Below are 17352 nucleotides of genomic sequence, written 5' to 3'. Positions count from 1 at the left end.
ACTGAGCGCGCGTAAGGGAACGACTTCTCGCGAGATCTTACTGCTACGATTTATCAAAATGCCATAATAAACTTCAAGCGTTTATGTTTATTTCAAATGTCAGTACACTGACTGATAAAATTATTACAGTGAAATTGATTTCAGACCGCAATCATTTTAGAAGGTTTAAATGCCAAAGCAACCAAACATCTGTTTTGTTTAACTTTTTAGCCAACTACAGTCCCGTTCAAAACTATAGGGAGAATGTATAAAATTGATTTGCCGGTGGACAACCTTTCCAATGTGGCAGTGGAACGCCGACTGGCCGCGGAGGCTGCGTTCCAGGCTGGGATCTTCAAGCATTGGAGAGAAGAGAACTGGAGGAGATGGAGGGTCAATGAGAGAAGGAGAGAAGGCATTCGGTAAGCAACAGAGGGCAAGATATAGACAGACAGTGGGGTGTATTCATGGATGCCAAAGGAAGCCAGGCTTCCCCAAAAAATTGACCAAGAAAAAAAGAAAAATACAAACACATTTTCTTCAATTCACAAGAGGCTAAATGTACAGTACACAGCCAAAAGGATATGGACACCCTGAATTTGGCTATTTCAGCCACACCCGTTGCTGGCAGGTGAATAAAACTGAGCATACAATCTCCATAGACAAATATTGGCAGTAGAATGGCCTGTACTAAAGAACTCAGTGACTTTCAACGTGGCACTGTCATAGGATGCCACCTTTCCAACAAGTCAGTTTGTAAAATTTCTGCCCTGCTAGAGCTGCCCAAATCAACTGTAACTGCTGTTATTGTGAGTAGCAACAATGGCTCAGCCGCAAATGTTCATCGGAAGTTTCATGAAATGAGTTTCCATGGCCAAGCAGCCGCACGCAAGCCTAAGATCACCATGCGCATTTCTGATCTTTGTGGAAGAACTTAACTGGCCTGCACAGAGCCCTGACCTCAACCCTATCGAACACCTTTGGGATGAATTGGAACGCAACATCAGTGGCTGAATGGAAGCAAGTCCCTGCAGCAATGTTCCAACATCTAGTGGAAAGCCTTCTCAGAAGAGTGGATGCTGTTATAGCAGCAAAGGGGGGACCAATTCCATATTAATTCCCATGATTTTGGAATGAGATGTTCGATGAGCAGGTATCCACATACTTTTGGCCATGTAGTGTATCTGACCGGAGAATAGCGCCCCTCTGTCTCAGTATGTGTAGCCTATCTACCTGATCATGTCTGGTCAGAAAGAGTTTGACATTGTTGCCCCCGTAGCATTGAATGCAAGCGAAGCCAGAGAGCATTTGGCCTCCCTTGATCATTTAAAAAAAAAATAATAGCCAATCAGCATTGAGCTAAACTGAGTAAACTCCACTGTGAATGATCCTGGCGCACAAAAAAAAAGTTTAAAGGGAAGCCAGTTTGGATTTGGCTTCACACCAATCACATCACATCAAGCCAAACATCATTATTGACAAAACAATTGTAATTGTTGCATCTCGTTGTGTTGTCCTCTGGTGGCTAGCTAGCTAGCTAAAATTGTTCCTTTCCTAAAATTGTATGGAGATGTGGTTTTACTTAATTCTCCGTACTGGCCAATGATTATAACAGTGATTCTGATCCAACCATATTGGTACATTGTGCACCTGGCCTGAGAGGCTGGAAGTTCAACATGTAGCTAGATGTAGTAGACTAATGTTAACTAGCTGGCTAATCGTTGCCCATGAAAGGAAATTAGGCTAGTGAGTAAGCATTTTAGCCAGGTAGCCTAGGACAACAAAATTAAAATTGTGTACTGTATCACAGAGTGATAGACAGTTTTGGCAACATGAAAGAGAGGAGGATGGCGTTGGTGTTCCTCTACAAGTAGGGGGAGTCAACATATTTTTTCTACTTACACACGCGCAAACACACACCACAAAAACACACACGCGCGCAAACACACACCACAAAAACACACACCACAAAAACACACACCACAAAAACACACACATGCACTCTAACACACACACACCACCAGCCAAGGATGCAGATCAGGAAGCCAGTCTGGTGAGACTGTGAGCCGTGACATTGTGAGTACTCACAGGTTTGAAAAAAATGTGAATTACAAAACTAATTTGAAGAAATTAAATGATGCGTACACACTCACTCAGGAAAGATAACGAGCACATTAGACACGACAACACACACACACACACACACACACATTATGCGTGGGCAGAGTGAGTGTCCTTTTATCAAAGCTTTTCCCCTCGTCTCGTTTGCCTGACTGACTTGGTATGAATAGATTCATCCCAGTGGGAAGCATCATTATAAATGCTTATGTTCACGCTGTTTTTTCATGTCAATTATGTGGTTTCTGTTAATTACCCATTATGCATAGTAGCTTTGCTGCACTACAGACACAGACATTGTGGTTCAGACAGATATCTCCAGAGCCATTTTAGCAGGTAGTCTCTTGACTTAGGAGGTTCAACCAGCCTAATCTTGTGAGCTGACATTCTGTTTCACTGAAGTAAAGTATCAGAGCAGGTCTGTCTGGCTATGAGGCTAATTGAGTCTATGGCTGACCCTTCCTCGAGGTAAAAATTGTTCGTAATGACAAATCTAAAGTCAGACTACACATTACCCCGAAGAGTAAGGGAGAAGAGAACATGTTAACCTGGCTGGTTGAGAAAATTCTAAGACTGTGCAAAGCTATCATCAAGGAAATTAGTGGCTACTTTGAAGAATCTCAAATATAAAATATATTTTGATTTGTTTAGCACTTCTTTGGTTGCATGATTCCATATGTGTTATTTAATAGTTTTGATGTCTTCACTATTATGTAGAAAATAGTACAAATAAAGAAAAACCCTTGAATCAGTAGGTACTCATTCAGTAGGAGAAAGTACTCACACCTACTCATTCAAGGATATATATATATATATGTATGTGTGTGTGTGTGTGTGTGTGTATATATATATATATATATATATATATATCTCTACAGTTGATGTCGGAAGTTTACATACACTTCGGTTGGAGTCATTAAACTCGTTTTTCAACCACTCCACAAATGTCTTGTTAATTAACAAACTATAGTTTTGGCAATTCGGTTAGGGCATCTACTTTGTGCATGACACAAGTAATTTTTCCAACAATTGTTTACAGACAGATTATTTCACTTATAATTCACTGTATCACAATTCCAGTGGGTCAGAAGTTTACATACACTAAGTTGACTGTGCCTTTAAACAGCTTGGAAAATTCGCAAAAATGATGTCAAGGCTTTAGAAGCTTCTGATAGGCTAATTGACATTATTTGAGTCAATTGGAGGTGTACCTGCGGATGTATTTCAAGGCCTACCTTCAAACTCAGTGCCTCATGGGGAAAATCAAGATAAATCAGCCAAAACCTCAGAAAAAAATATTGTAGATCTCCACAAGTCTGGTTCATCCTTGGGAGCAATATCCAAAAGCCTGAAGGTACAAAGCCTGAAGGTACCACGTTCATCTGCACAAACAATAGTGTGCAAGTATAAACACCATGGGACCACGCAGCCGTCATACCACTCAGGAAGGAGACGCATTCTGTCTCCTAGAGTTGAATGTACTTTGGTGTGAAAAGTGCAAATCAATCCCAGAACAACAGCAAATGACCTTGTGAATATGCTGGAGGAAAGAGTATCTATATCCACAGTAAAACAAGTCCTACATCGACATAACCTGAAAGGTTGCTCCAAAACCACCATAACAGACTTTGGTTTTCAACTGCACATGGGGACAAAGATCGTACTTTTTGGAGAAATGTCTTCTGGTCTGATGAAACAAAAATAGAACTGTTTGGCCATAATGACCATTGTTATGTTTGGAGGAGAAAAGCTTGCAAGCCGAAGAACACCATCCCAACCGTGAAGCACAGGGGTGGCAACATCATGTTGTGGGGGTGCTTTGCTGCAGGAGGGACTGGTGCACTTCAAAAAATAGGACCATTATGTGGATATATTGAAGCAACATCTCAAGACATCAGTCAGGAAGTTAAAGCTTGGTCACAAATGGGTCTTCCAAATGGACAATGACCCCAAGCATACTTCCAAAGTTGTGGCAAAATGGCTTAAGGACAACAAAGTCAAGGTATTGGAGTGGCCATCACAAAGCCCTGACCTCAATCCCATACAGAATTTGTGGGGAGAACTGAAATAGTGTGTGCGAGCAAGGAGGCCTACTAACCTGACTCAGTTACACCAGCTCTGTCAGGAGGAATGGGTCAAAATTCACCCAACTTATTGTGAGAAGCTTGTGGAAGCCTACCCGAAACGTTTGACCCAAGGTAAACCATTTAAAGGCAATGCTACCAAATACTAATTGAGTGTATGTAAACTTCTGACCCACTGGGAATGTGATGAAAGAAATAAAAACTGAAATGAATAAATCTCTCTACTATTATTTCACAATCTTAAAATAAAGTGGTGATCCTAACTGACCTAAAACAGGACATTTTTACTAGGATTAAATGTCAGGAATTGTGAAAAACTGTGTTTAAATGTATTTGGCTAAGGTGTATGTAAACTTCCAACTTCAACTGTACAGTCGTGGCCAAAAGTTTTGAAAATGACACAAATATTAATTTCCACAAAGTCTGCTGCTTCAGTGTCTTTAGATATTTTTGTCAGATGTTACCATGGAATACTGAAGTATAATTACAGGCATTTCACAAGTGTCAAAGGCTTTTTATTGACAATTACATGAAGTTGATGCAAAGAGTCAATATTTGCAGTGCTGACCCTTCTTTTTCAAGACCTCTGCAATCTGCCCTGGCATGCTGTCAATTCACTTCTGGGCCACATCCTGACTGATGACAGCCCATTCTTGTATAACCAATGCTTGGAGTTTGTCAGAATTTGTGGGGTTTTGTTTGTCCACCCTCCTCTTGAGGATTGACCACAAGTTCTCAATGGGATTAAGGTCTGGGGAGTTTCCTGGCCATGGACCCAAAATATCAATGTTTTGTTCCCCGAGCCACTTGTCACTTTTGCCTTATGGCAAGGTGCTCCATCATGCTGGAAAAGGCATTGTTCGTCACCAAACTGTTCCTGGATGGTTGGGAGAAGTTGCTCTCGGAGAATGTGTTGGTACAATTCTTTATTCATGGCTGTGTTCTTTGGCAAAATTGTGAGTGAGCCCACGCCCTTGGCTGAGAAGCAACCCCACACATGAATGGTCTCATGATTTACTGTTGGCATGACACAGAACTGATGGTAGCTCTCACCTTGTCTTCTCCGGACAAGCTTTTTTATGGATGCCCCAAACAATCGGAAAGGGGATTCATCCGAGAAAATGACTTTACCCCAGTCCTCAGCAGTCCAATCTCTGTACCTTTTGCAGTATATCAGTCTGTCCCTGATGTTTTTCCTGGAGAGAAGGTGCTTCTTTGCTGCCCTTCTTGACACCAGGCCATCCTCCAAAAGTCTTCGCCTCACTGTGTGTGTAGATGCACTCACACCTGCCTGCTGCCATTCCTGAGCAAGCTCTGTACTGGTGGTGTCCCGATCCAGCAGCTGAATCAACTTTAGGAAATGGTCCTGGCGCTTGCTGGACTTTCTTGGGCGCCATGAAGCCTTCTTCACAACAATTGAACCGCCCTCCTTGAAGTTCTTGATGATACGATAAATGGTTGATTTAGGTGCAATCTTACTGACAGCAATATCCTTGCCTGTGAAGCCCTTTTTGTGCAAAGCAATGATGACGGCACATGTTTTCTTGCAGGTAACCATGGTTGACAGAGGAAGAACAATGATTCCAAGCACCACCCTCATTTTGACGCTTCCAGTCTGTTATTCGAACTCAATCGGCATGACAGAGTGATCTCCAGCCTTGTCCTCATCAACACTCACCTGTGTTAACGAGACAATCATTGACATGTCAGCTGGTCCTTTTGTGGCAGGGCTGAAATACAGTGGAAAAGGTTTTTGGGGGATTCAGTTCATTGACATGGCAAAGAGGGACTTTGCAATTAATTGCAATTCATCTGATCATTCTTCATAACATTCTGGAGTATATGCAAATTGCCATCATACAAACTGAGGCAGCAGAAAATGTATATTTGTGTCATTCTCAAAACTTTTGGCCATGACTGTATATAGTAAAATCAGTTGTTGTGATAGACATCTTATTTCAATCTAACAACCATAGAGAGAAAACAACCGTCATTGTTGATTCATTCTACAGAAGCAATCGCATCATGAACCACTCCTTGGATCGTCATCCTTTCTTATATTTCTCCTGTTTTCCCAGATTACATATTAGAGACTAAGGGAGATTGAAAAGCAGAGAGCTGCTGTCTGGGACTTCCAGCGTACGGAGCAGAACAGAGAGGACGAAGAGGAGGAGAGGAAAGCAATGGCGCTACAGAAGTAGAAGAGGATTGAGATGGACCGATATGACAAACGGCTGGCCAGAGAGCAGCACAAATAATAATCATAGAACACAACTACACTGAGACACTTCACTCATTACATTCTTTCTTTACAGATACTTGGTGAGAGATATCTTGCCACATAACCATTCACAACAGACACACAAACACGTTACTGTCAAAGTACACTGCTCAAAAAAATAAAGGGAACACTTAAACAACACAATGTAACTCCAAGTAAATCACACTTCTGTGAAATCAAACTGTCCACTTAGGAAGCAACACTGATTGACAATACATTTCACATGCTGTTGTGCAAATGGAATAGACAACAGGTGGAAATTATAGGCAATTAGCAAGACACCCCCAATAAAGGAGTGGTTCTGCAGGTGGTGACCACAGACCACTTCTCAGTTCCTATGCTTCCTGGCTGATGTTTTGGTCACTTTTGAATGGTGGCGGTGCTTTCACTCTAGTGGTAGCATGAGACGGAGTCTACAACCCACACTAGTGGCAAGAAGGTTTGCTGTGTCTGTCAGCGTAGTGTCCAGAGCATGGAGGCGCTACCAGGAGACAGGCCAGTACATCAGGAGACGTGGAGGAGGCCGTAGGAGGGCAACAACCCAGCAGCAGGACCGCTAACTCCACCTTTGTGCAAGGGGTAGCAGGAGGAGCACTGCCAGAGCCCTGCAAAATGACCTCCAGCAGGCCACAAATGTGCATGTGTCTGCTCAAACGGTCAGAAACAGACTCCATGAGGGTGGTATGTGCTTACAGCCCAACACCATGCAGGACGTTTAGCATTTGCCAGAGAACACAAAGATTGGCAAATTCGCCACTGGAGCCCTGGTTCACACTGAGTACATGTGACAGACGTGACAGAGTCTGGAGACGCCGTGGAGAACGTTCTGCTGCCTGCAACATCCTCCAGCATTACCGGTTTGGTGGTGGGTCAGTCATGGTGTTGGGTGGCATTTCTTTGTGGGGCCGCACAGCCCTCCATGTGCTCGCCAGAGGTAGCCTGACTGCCATTAGGTACCGAGATGAGATCCTCAGACCCCTTGTGAGACCATATGCTGGTGCGGTTGGCCCTGGGTTCCTCCTAATGCAAGACAATGCTAGACCTCACTCAGGCTGGAGTGTGTCAGCAGTTCCTGCAAGAGGAAGGCATTGATGCTATGGACTGGTCCGCCCGTTCCCCAAACCTGAATCAAATTGAGCACATCTGGGACATCATGTCTCCCTCCATCCACCAACGCCACGTTGCACCACAGACTGTCCAGGAGTTAGTGGATGCTTTAGTCCAGGCCTGGGAGGAGATCCCTCAGGAGACCATCCGCCACCTCATCAGGAGCATGCCCAGGCGTTGTTGGGAGGTCATACACACACTACTGAGCCTCATTTTGACTTGATTTAAGGACATTACATCAAAGTTGGATCAGCCTGTAGTGTGGTTTTCCACTTTTTAATTTTGAGTGTGACTCCAAATCCAGACCTCCATGGGTTAATACATTTTATTTCCATTGATCATTTTTGTGTGATTTTGTTGTCAGCACATTCAACTATGTAAAGAAAAACTTATTTAATAAGAATATTTCATCCATTCAGATCTAGGATGTGTTATTTAGTGTTCCCTTTATATTTTTAGCAGTGTATAAAGAGATACTGTACATGGTGAAACAATTGAAAGTCCCAGTTTTCACATAAAAAGAGGGACTGTTTTATTGTAAATACAGTCTGTGACGGTGTATTTCTTTCCATCTTGTCTCCACCAGTCAGCGGTACCTGGCCAAGCAGCTGTACACCAGCCGACCCACAGCCCAGAACCATCCGGTTCAGCAGCAGCTCACGCTGGGGGATCACCAGCACAGACTCACCGCACAATACGGGATCTCAGATTCAGATGATCGGGACAACAACAACAATAAAATCAAGTTTATGGTATAGGCACACGTTACATGTCTTTTATCCCTAAGATTTAGTCACGAGGTCAAATGTTGAAGTGTTCTGCAACTTATTCTCTCAGGAGCTGTATTTGATGTATAAAATGACTATCTAGCTGTTCTTTTATGTTTCATGTGTCGTGGTCAGTATCTAATTTGGCTTATCTTTTGAAGATAAACATGCATGTTACCATCTTTAGACATGAATGCTAAGAGTAATTGAAATGACAACCTGATGATGCTGCTTTTGGTTCAGATTGTTCCAAGTTCTTTTTATTTAATCAATCACATATTTAGTTACACGTAGCTGATTCATAATGCAGATAGTTAGTCATTGGGCCCATAACATACAGTACCAGAAACCCTCCAAACAGTGATCCCAACCCACTTCACTTCAGTCTCAACCAATGGCACGACCACACTAGCCCTGTCCCAGATCGGTTTGTACTGTCTTTCCAACTCCTACGACTTTAGCATGATAACAACCATAGGAGTTTGCTATACAACCCAAACAGATCTGGGACCAGGGTGTGAATTCACTACTGTACCTTCCAGTCCCCCAAATCCATTTTACTAGTGTTGCACCCCAAACAAAGCACACAGAGGCACGCTGTCTCCCCTCAGGCAGTGAAATACATAGTGTACATAGTGTCCCGCCCCTCCCTCCATCACGAATATAAATCCATGAATGTCATGTCCTAAAATAAGCTGTTGCTGTCATTCTCCTCTATATGCAATTCTTATTCACTTTTTTTATTTGCTTTTATGTTGTAAGTATAAAAAACAGGAAAGGAAAGTAACAGAGAGGAAAAAACAAACACTAGCGCTAAGTCTGGCTTAGACGATCTCCTCACTGACCATGTAAGAAGCAGAGCCAGATAGATATATAGGCAGGCTGGCTGGCAGGCAGTAGAGTGAGTATCTGTGTGTTCAGTAGTTCACTCATTCAAAGCAAACATTTGTCCTGAAATCACACCATGATGAACACAGATGGTTAGCAGCTCTATTGGTACCCTCCCCATATAGTGCACTTTTGACCAGGGCATATGGTTATTTATCTGAACACAAAGGGCTCTGGTCATAAGTAGTGCACTATATAGGGAGCCATTTGTGACGCAATCCATAGTTGTGATAGAATAACTGGCATATTACTTCATTTTCTCATTCCCATATGAAAATAGATTTCTGAAAAGAAATGTTTTTGTCCTGAGTGTGTCTGTAACAGCAAACTACAGGGAGCTGGGCTCACTCAAACCTCTCGTTCAGACCCACTGTCTTTCTGCCAAGCCAGAGACAATCCCACTTTCTCTATCCCATCTCCCTGGGGATGCACTGAACAGTAACGGTTTGGCTTGCAGTCAGACCTGGGTTCAAATAGTATTCACCCTTTCTCAAATACTTCAAGCTGTGCTTGATTGAGATTGCCTGGCACAATGGAACAAATAGAGTAGTCCCAAAGGTGCAAACCCTGGTCTCTGGCGATCCAGGCAAGCCCAATCTAACTCTTCTTTGAAGTAAAAATGATCTTATTTGAACCTGGGTCTGTCTCAGAATAGGCTGTAGGCTAGATTGACTGGGTGAGCAGTGAGAGCAGAGCCAGCACATTGCATATGCTCCCTGTGGTGCTTCATCACAAGCTAGCTCACTGCATCCCTCCTTGCCTCATCATCACACTGCCTCAGCACAAAAAGTGTATGAAATGGCAACCTAGTCCCATAATTAGTGCACTACATAGGGAATAAATAGCATTTTCAGACACAGTACATAGACTCTCAACAGATACTCACTGGACTGCAAAGGGACACTTTAAAGTCAGGAAACAAAACATTGATGTACATGAGGAACATTAGCCTACTTTTTAACCTCTGCTTTCAATAGGTGGGTTTTGATTCTACTGTATATTTTAAAATGACATTAGCTACTGATTCATCTCGACACCCAGAACCAAATCTCACATGCGCACTTCTACTAGTAGTGATGTAAAATGTATGTTATTATATTTTTAGTTTTCTTTTTGAGCGTTGTTGTAACATGAAATGGTGTGAAGATACATTTTTTGCCTTTTAGTTTTTTTCTGTACTATTGAATATTTGTTTTAACAGCCAAATCACCGTCATCACCTTCAAAACAAGTATTCATTCATAGGTTCGTTGTTACAAAACACAAATGAAATGTATTTTTAAGTCAACTTTAAAGTAAACTTAAAACACACATTTTTATCCAACAAACTCATCGATAAATAACAATAAAGAAAAAAGTGATCTTTCTAGGTCTCGTTCCTCTCGAGAGAGATACCTCTGTTCTCCTTCTCTAAATGCTTGTTTCTGTCTGCTTCTTGTCATCATTCTTACCATTGTCTAATTCAAAACAAAGAGTTTTTGGCATGTAAATATTATTCCTACTCAGCCCTACAAAGAACACATTCTACACATTAGATGCATAAAGCAACCAATCTACGCATATGCCTTTCAGCCCAATCTGCTGATCAGGTAAGAGCCTGTTTTGGATTGCCAGCGTGCATTGTTCATGGCTTGAATGAAAGAAAGATACAGAGAATCTGTGTATTTTACTACCAGCTAACTGTAATACAGAACTACTGCACCCTACCACACATTATAGCGTGCAATAGTGTTATGTTATGCTATACTATGACATGAAGCGGTATGGGAAAGATGACATTTATCAGCTGACAGTTTAATACACCGTAGAAAGAGACAGACAGAATAGATACAGAAAGCTAGAGGTCTACATATAAATTACAATATCATACCAATAATGAAGTCACTCTTGTGATGAAAAGGCGAGAGTAGAGTACAGTAGAGTAGAGAGGAGTAGATTAGAGAAGAGAGGAATAGATTAGAGTAGGGAGGAGTAGATTAGAGAGGAGCAGAGTAGATAAGAGAGGACTGGAGTAAGGATGTAATCTGGTGCTCTGTGTTGAGGGCCAGTAGGCACTGGAACTCATAATGAACATGTTGTACATATCTATAATACTGTATATGGCTAGATAGATAACATTGTAGAATAACAGATGCTTCTGAATGGTCAGTAGTATATTGATCATATAGTCAGTGATCTTATCAATGGAAAAGTCAGTCAAGTAGATAGCTAGATAGATGTGTTAGAGATAGCTAGGAGTGTGTGGGCAGTGGGCATGTTTATATTGTTGACATGTTGTACTGTAGTTGACAGAGATATTTTGGTCTAACAGATAAACAGTTACTAAGGCAACGGGATTATCTAAAACGGCCACCTCTAACTAACTAGCCTAATCTAAAATGGCAGCCGAGTTGGGCAGGCCATTGGTGGTGGTGTTGGGATTGAGGGGGGAGCTGTCCTGCAGTGTGCCCGGGTCCGGGGTGGCTTCGCTGGGTCGGCTGTACTGGCTGACCAGGGAGTCTTCCATGGTCACCTCGGTGACAGCAATGCTACCGTTGTTATAGCCATCCAGGTTGTCGTCACTGATACACAGTTTGCTCTCATCACACAGAGACGGCTGGCTGGCTGTCCGCTTCTCCTCGTTGTCACTACAGGATGGAGGGAGAAATTGTGGGGAGAGAGGGGGGGGGTAGAGAAAGACGGATAGAGATGTATAGAAAGAAAGAGGGAGATGAAAGGAGGTTGGTAGGTGGGAGAGTGTTACTATGTGTGGGTGGTTCACCAGTGGAGGCTGCTGAGGGGATGACGGCTCATAATAATGGAGCGAATGGAATGGCATCAAGCCATGTGTTTGATGTATTTGATACCATTCTACTGATTCCGCTCCAGCCATTACCACGAGCCCGTCCTCCCCAATTAAGGTGCCACCAACCTCCTGTGCGGTTCACATACCAATGTCAGTGATTGTATTGTATCACATAGCCATAGGAAGGGTATTGGAAAAGAAGAGGATGCATGGGAGAGCCTCTAGAAAAAAACATAGACTATTTGGACTCAGTTGCAGGAAAGGCATGCAGAGTAGAGCACCTTACAGCATACCTCTCAAGAGATCTGGCAAAGCAGGGGAATGCATTATGGGAGAGAGGAACAGTAATGAACACAGGACGCTGGGATAAAAACACACTTATCTTTTCAAACAGGGAATCAACGCGATCATGTTGACATTTAAAACATGCTAATTTGCGGGGTATTGACTTGCATTGTTTGTTTTTATTATTATTATTATTTATTTTTTTGCAATTTCATGACAGCAGCCAGGTAAACAAAGCCAAACCATGGATTGCTGTCTTACCTTGTCCAAAGACTGCTTACAAGATAAGGAAACCAATGTCATTTTGTAACTTGGGTAAACTATCTTTTTAAATAATATTCAACAATTATATAATCTACAGGTTTGAAGGAATATTAATACATGATCAATGCCTAATAATCAGTATATCGTCTGATTAGACAGGCCAACCTGTACTCTCCGAATGTTTCATCCTTCATAGGGCGCGCCTCAGAGTCTACCTGACCCTCCTCCTTATCTTTGACTGAGAGAGAGAGAGAGAGAGAGAGAGACAGAAAGAGAGAGCACGAGAGAGAGAGAGAGAGAGAGAGAGAGAGAGAGAGAGAGAGAGAGAGAGAGAGAGAGAGAGACAGAAAGAGAGACAGAAAGAGAGACAGAAAGAGAGAGAGAGAGAGAGAGAGAGAGAGAGAGAGAGAGAGAGACAGACAGAGAGAGAGAGCGTGACAGGGAGAGAGAAAGAGAGATAGTTGAATTTCGGTATCTGTTCATTAATCAGTAGAATGTCCTTTCTAAGCTAGTGGCTGACTGAGGTTTTGGTAATGCCATAGACGCTGGCCAGTTAGTGAACCAGCAGCACAACAATATAGGGAATGTGTTGTGCTTTTTTAGAGCTGCCTGGTCTACTACATATCATGTGATTGGTCAGAAACTCCCTGACATATAGGGTTTCTCAGAAACAATCTGGTATGGCCCAACTCGGTGGACTTGTGGTTGGAGTGTCCGCCCTGATATTGGAAGTTTTATTCCCGGCCGAGTCATACCAAAGACTGTAAAAATGGGACCTGATGCATCTTTGCTTGGCACTCAGCATTAAGGAGATAGATTGGGGCTAAGGCCCTGTGATTGACTTAGCATCCTGTCCAGGAGGTGTACTTGTACATCAAGCTGCCTCAAACTATAGAAACAACCAAGGCTCCTGCCAGGCTACTTACTTACCATCTTTTATATGTGGTTTGTTAGAAACTACATTCTACAGTATATGTGGTGTATTAGAAACTACATTCTACAGTATATGTGGTGTGTTAGAAATTACATTCTACAGTATATGTGGTGTGTTAGACCTAACGTGGTTTGTCTGGTATCTGGTGGTGTTATATTTACACCTACCTGAATACTTTCCCCCTTTAGCCCCTCATTCTAAAGCAGAGGATGAGCAGCACCAGCAGCAACAGTATATGGCGCTTAGACCCAACGTGGTTTGCCTGAGTAGCAAAGCCTGTCTGCACATCCATCACCCCTTTGCCCCTCTTGAGGGAGGGATGAGCAGGGAGGGAGCAGGGAGGGAGGGAGGGAGGGAGGGAGGGAGGGAGGGAGGGATCACCCCTAGGGAGGGAGGGAGGGAAGACAGATGGGAATGGACAGAGGTCGAGTGAAAGGGAGAGAGGGTCGTAGCAAGGGATCGTAGAGAGACGTAGGGGGATGAAAGGAATGATGAAAGGAAGAGAAGAGATTAAGAAGAGAGGGTGGGTATGGAGCGCACACGCACTGTGGCTCAGTCGATACACATACTGACACAGACATAACCTAACATACATTACACTAGGGATGTAGGAAATACAGTCCAATTCTCCAAACAAATACTACTAATGGAGCACTTCATTTGGCCTCTGAACGTCTTGCCATCTAGTCTCTTTCATCTAGGACTTTTCAAAACAAAGCACTTCCAACAATAGCAGAGTGCTGCTGTACACTGTCAGATGTAGGCAGGAGAGGCCCAAAGGAGAAGCTGTTTTGCTGTGCGTGTCTGTATATATATATATATATACATATATATATATATATATATATATATATATATATATATATATATATATATATATATATATATGTGTGTGTGTGTGTGTGTGTGTGTGTGTGTGTGTGTGTGTGTGTGTGTGTGTGTGTGTGTGTGTGTGTATTCTTGCGTTCACATGTGTGTCTGCCTGCCTGTCTGGTGTGTGTGTGTACCGGCTATGCTCCAGTACCTGCTCCCTTTGATCTCAGGGACGGACACGTCTGGGGACGTGTTTAACTATACTTGTGGGGACCAGAAGGGTTAGTTTTAGGGTTAAGGTAAGTTTTTTAGGTTAGGGAAAATAGGATTTTGAATGGGCCTGAATTGTGTGTCCCCACAAGGTTACATGAGTATACTTGTGTGTCCCCACAAGTAACTGTGTGTGTGTGTGTGTGTGTGTGTGTGTGTGTGTGTGTGTGTGTGTGTGTGTGTGTGTGTGTGTGTGTGTGTGTGTGTGTGTGTGTGTGTGTGTGTGTGTGTGTGTGTGTGTGTGTGTGTACAGCCTGGGATTCCTACCAATCCCTCGGTTTCAGTCTCCCAGAATATATATAATATATAATATAATATATATAATATATATATATATTACTGCCTCCGGTACCTGCTCCCTTTGTGGTGATCTCAGTCTCCCAGAAGGTGTTGTTGCTGAAGGTGAATCTGAGGCGGTACTGTGACCCCGGGGTCAGACCTTTCAGCTGGTAGAATGATGCAGACGAGTTCAGCTTCTCAGACTGCTTCCACTTCCCACCGTCTGAAGACAAAATAACCACTTTATTTGTTTAGACATAGAAATAGACTAAATATATATTTTTCCTTCTTGTTCTTACAGGCAGGGGAGTGAAGTTATATTTACAGATTTATTTTAAAAACATGTCAGTCTCCTCCAGAGCGACTATGTTTAAATTTCACGTTTACAGTCAGTTACAAATGTGTTTGGTGTTTCCACAGGTATACTGTTGGTCAGCTGGTAGTGTATGTTCTTGTTGAGGTACTGTACCTGCACGGCCACATGCACACACAAAGCTCATACGTACCTTGCTTGTTGAGGTACTGGACCTGGAAGCTCACACTCCTCTGTCTCTGGCCTGGCACCCAGCTCAGGTTAACAGACTTCTCTCCTACATACAAGCTGATATTGGACGGAGGAGCTGGAATGGGTTGAGAAGGGGTTCGGGTGATTCTCATGGAACCAGTTGTAACCATGGCAGTAGCAAATTGAGTTAGAAAACCATGATGCATCTGCAACAATCAGTTATCATTCTAAAGACTAAGATGCCTAGTTTATGGTGCAGTATTTTATTTGAAATACCTTTGATATTTTTACAATAATTTTGTACAGATTTCACCCCAAATTCTCATTAACAAAATGCATCCAGATTAAATTATCTGATCATTTTATACAATTTTACCTTAGAAAAACCTAACTTAACTGAATAAAACACAAAATATGTTGCTGTTGTTTGTCCATAGATCATACAAATGGTATACTAGTTGAAGTTTACATTAAACTATAATATTTATTTAAAAACACATAAAAACACAGTGTGTTTGTTTCTCAATACATAACACTTTTTCAAGTTGGTGTAAAAATTCCAATCAAAGTTTTATTCACCCACGATACATCATCTAGAGGAGTAGTCCTTAGATGAGCACAAGTTCATTTCATTTATTCACCCACGATACATCATCTAGAGGAGTAGTCCTTAGATGAGCACAAGTTCATTTCATTTATTCACCCACGATACATCATCTAGAGGAGTAGTCCTTAGATGAGCACAAGTTCATTTCATTTATTCACCCATGATACATCATCTAGAGGAGTAGTCCTTAGATGAGCACAAGTTCATTTCATTTATTCACCCATGATACATCATCTAGAGGAGTAGTCCTTAGATGAGCACAAGTTCATTTCATTTATTCACCTATATGCCTTCAGAATGAGGATTCTCAAAACTACCCCTTTACGACACTTGACCTTCTCATTGCCGAAATTACTAAAAAACTCAAATTGAGAAAAACTTAGAGAATCATTACCTTACCAAAGTGGAGGCATGAATGGGCTTTAGTGATGTGGTCAATTGTTTGCTGACTCATAATGGCTGTCTCCTATTACCTGAAGATTGAGCGAAGGGCCTTTCATTACCAAAACACACATTTCTAATTTCCACATCATTTTTCGGTCTGTTTCAGTCATGAGAACCTTAATTTATGTAATGATAATAAGCTCATTATAATGTAAAGTCAGGGGATGTGCTGGTAACTTTAATTATTCACAAGGCCCACTGCTTACACCTATTGTATAGCTTTTTTTTGGTAAAACATCAGTTATTTGATTAAGTAGGGGTTGTCAAGAAATACACATTTAATTTACTTGAAGCCACAATATGGAGTTTGTGTTTCAGCAAAGAACAACCCTGCCACTTAAAGGAGGAGATTTTGACAGGTGCACCTGTTTTAGCGCTTACCTATACTGTCGTCTGATATCCCAAGACAGTTTTGGTCCATATCCCACATATTTAAATACTTTATAGGCATATCATGTTATGTAATTTATCCTTAGGATCACATTCAATTTTGAAATGCATCTGAACCACACATATCCATGTCATTATTACACCAACATTGCCTGTAAAGGCCTTGGAGAAATTCGTTTTTTTATAGTGACTTATTTATACTTAAATCCACGTTTGTAAATACTTGCGCGTAATTACAGTCAGGTTAAAATAAATAGTGGAGGTACGCCATACCGGTAAAACGTGAGCCGATCACAATATATAGACTAATACACCATTATTTAATCAACATGAACATTTTGCGATATCTTTTGTGGTATACGGTTCAAAAGGCGGGGAGTGGTGGCTGAGATTTATGGTTTGAAACTCTTGGCCTTCCGTAGAGACGCTCGTGGACAAGGCGGAGATGTGTGGCGGAGACCGAGGTGCGCGTGGACAACAGTGGATCCATCAATTCAGGCTACAAGTGTAGGTCTCACAACATTCACATAATTTCATTACGCTACTGGTAGGA

At 42.1% G+C, this 17352-nt stretch overlaps 1 protein-coding gene and 1 long non-coding RNA gene across 2 annotated transcripts in view; one reads left to right on the top strand and one right to left on the bottom strand.

The window, feature by feature from the left end:
* Positions 1–39: 39 nt before the first annotated feature.
* On the top strand, positions 40–10868 carry LOC127913206 (uncharacterized). The gene is made up of 3 exons (XR_008085250.1): positions 40–401; positions 6260–6503; positions 8156–10868. It is a non-coding gene; the product is annotated as an uncharacterized LOC127913206 (long non-coding RNA).
* A 149-nt stretch (positions 10869–11017) lies between these two features.
* The window catches only part of LOC118360508 (neural cell adhesion molecule L1-like), a 165364-nt gene continuing 159029 nt past the window's right edge, over positions 11018–17352 (bottom strand). Inside the window, 7 exon segments of the mRNA XM_052484931.1 lie at positions 11018–11850; positions 12302–12313; positions 12723–12795; positions 13659–13680; positions 13682–13788; positions 14927–15076; positions 15360–15473. Coding sequence (XP_052340891.1) covers positions 11592–11850; positions 12302–12313; positions 12723–12795; positions 13659–13680; positions 13682–13788; positions 14927–15076; positions 15360–15473 — 737 coding nt within the window. The 3' untranslated portion in view covers positions 11018–11591.

This window comes from Oncorhynchus keta, chromosome 28 (genome assembly GCF_023373465.1).
Source record: "Oncorhynchus keta strain PuntledgeMale-10-30-2019 chromosome 28, Oket_V2, whole genome shotgun sequence".
Taxonomy (NCBI): domain Eukaryota; kingdom Metazoa; phylum Chordata; class Actinopteri; order Salmoniformes; family Salmonidae; genus Oncorhynchus; species Oncorhynchus keta.
Note: the sequence above shows the minus strand (reverse complement) of the source record. Positions and strands in the feature narration are given on the sequence as shown.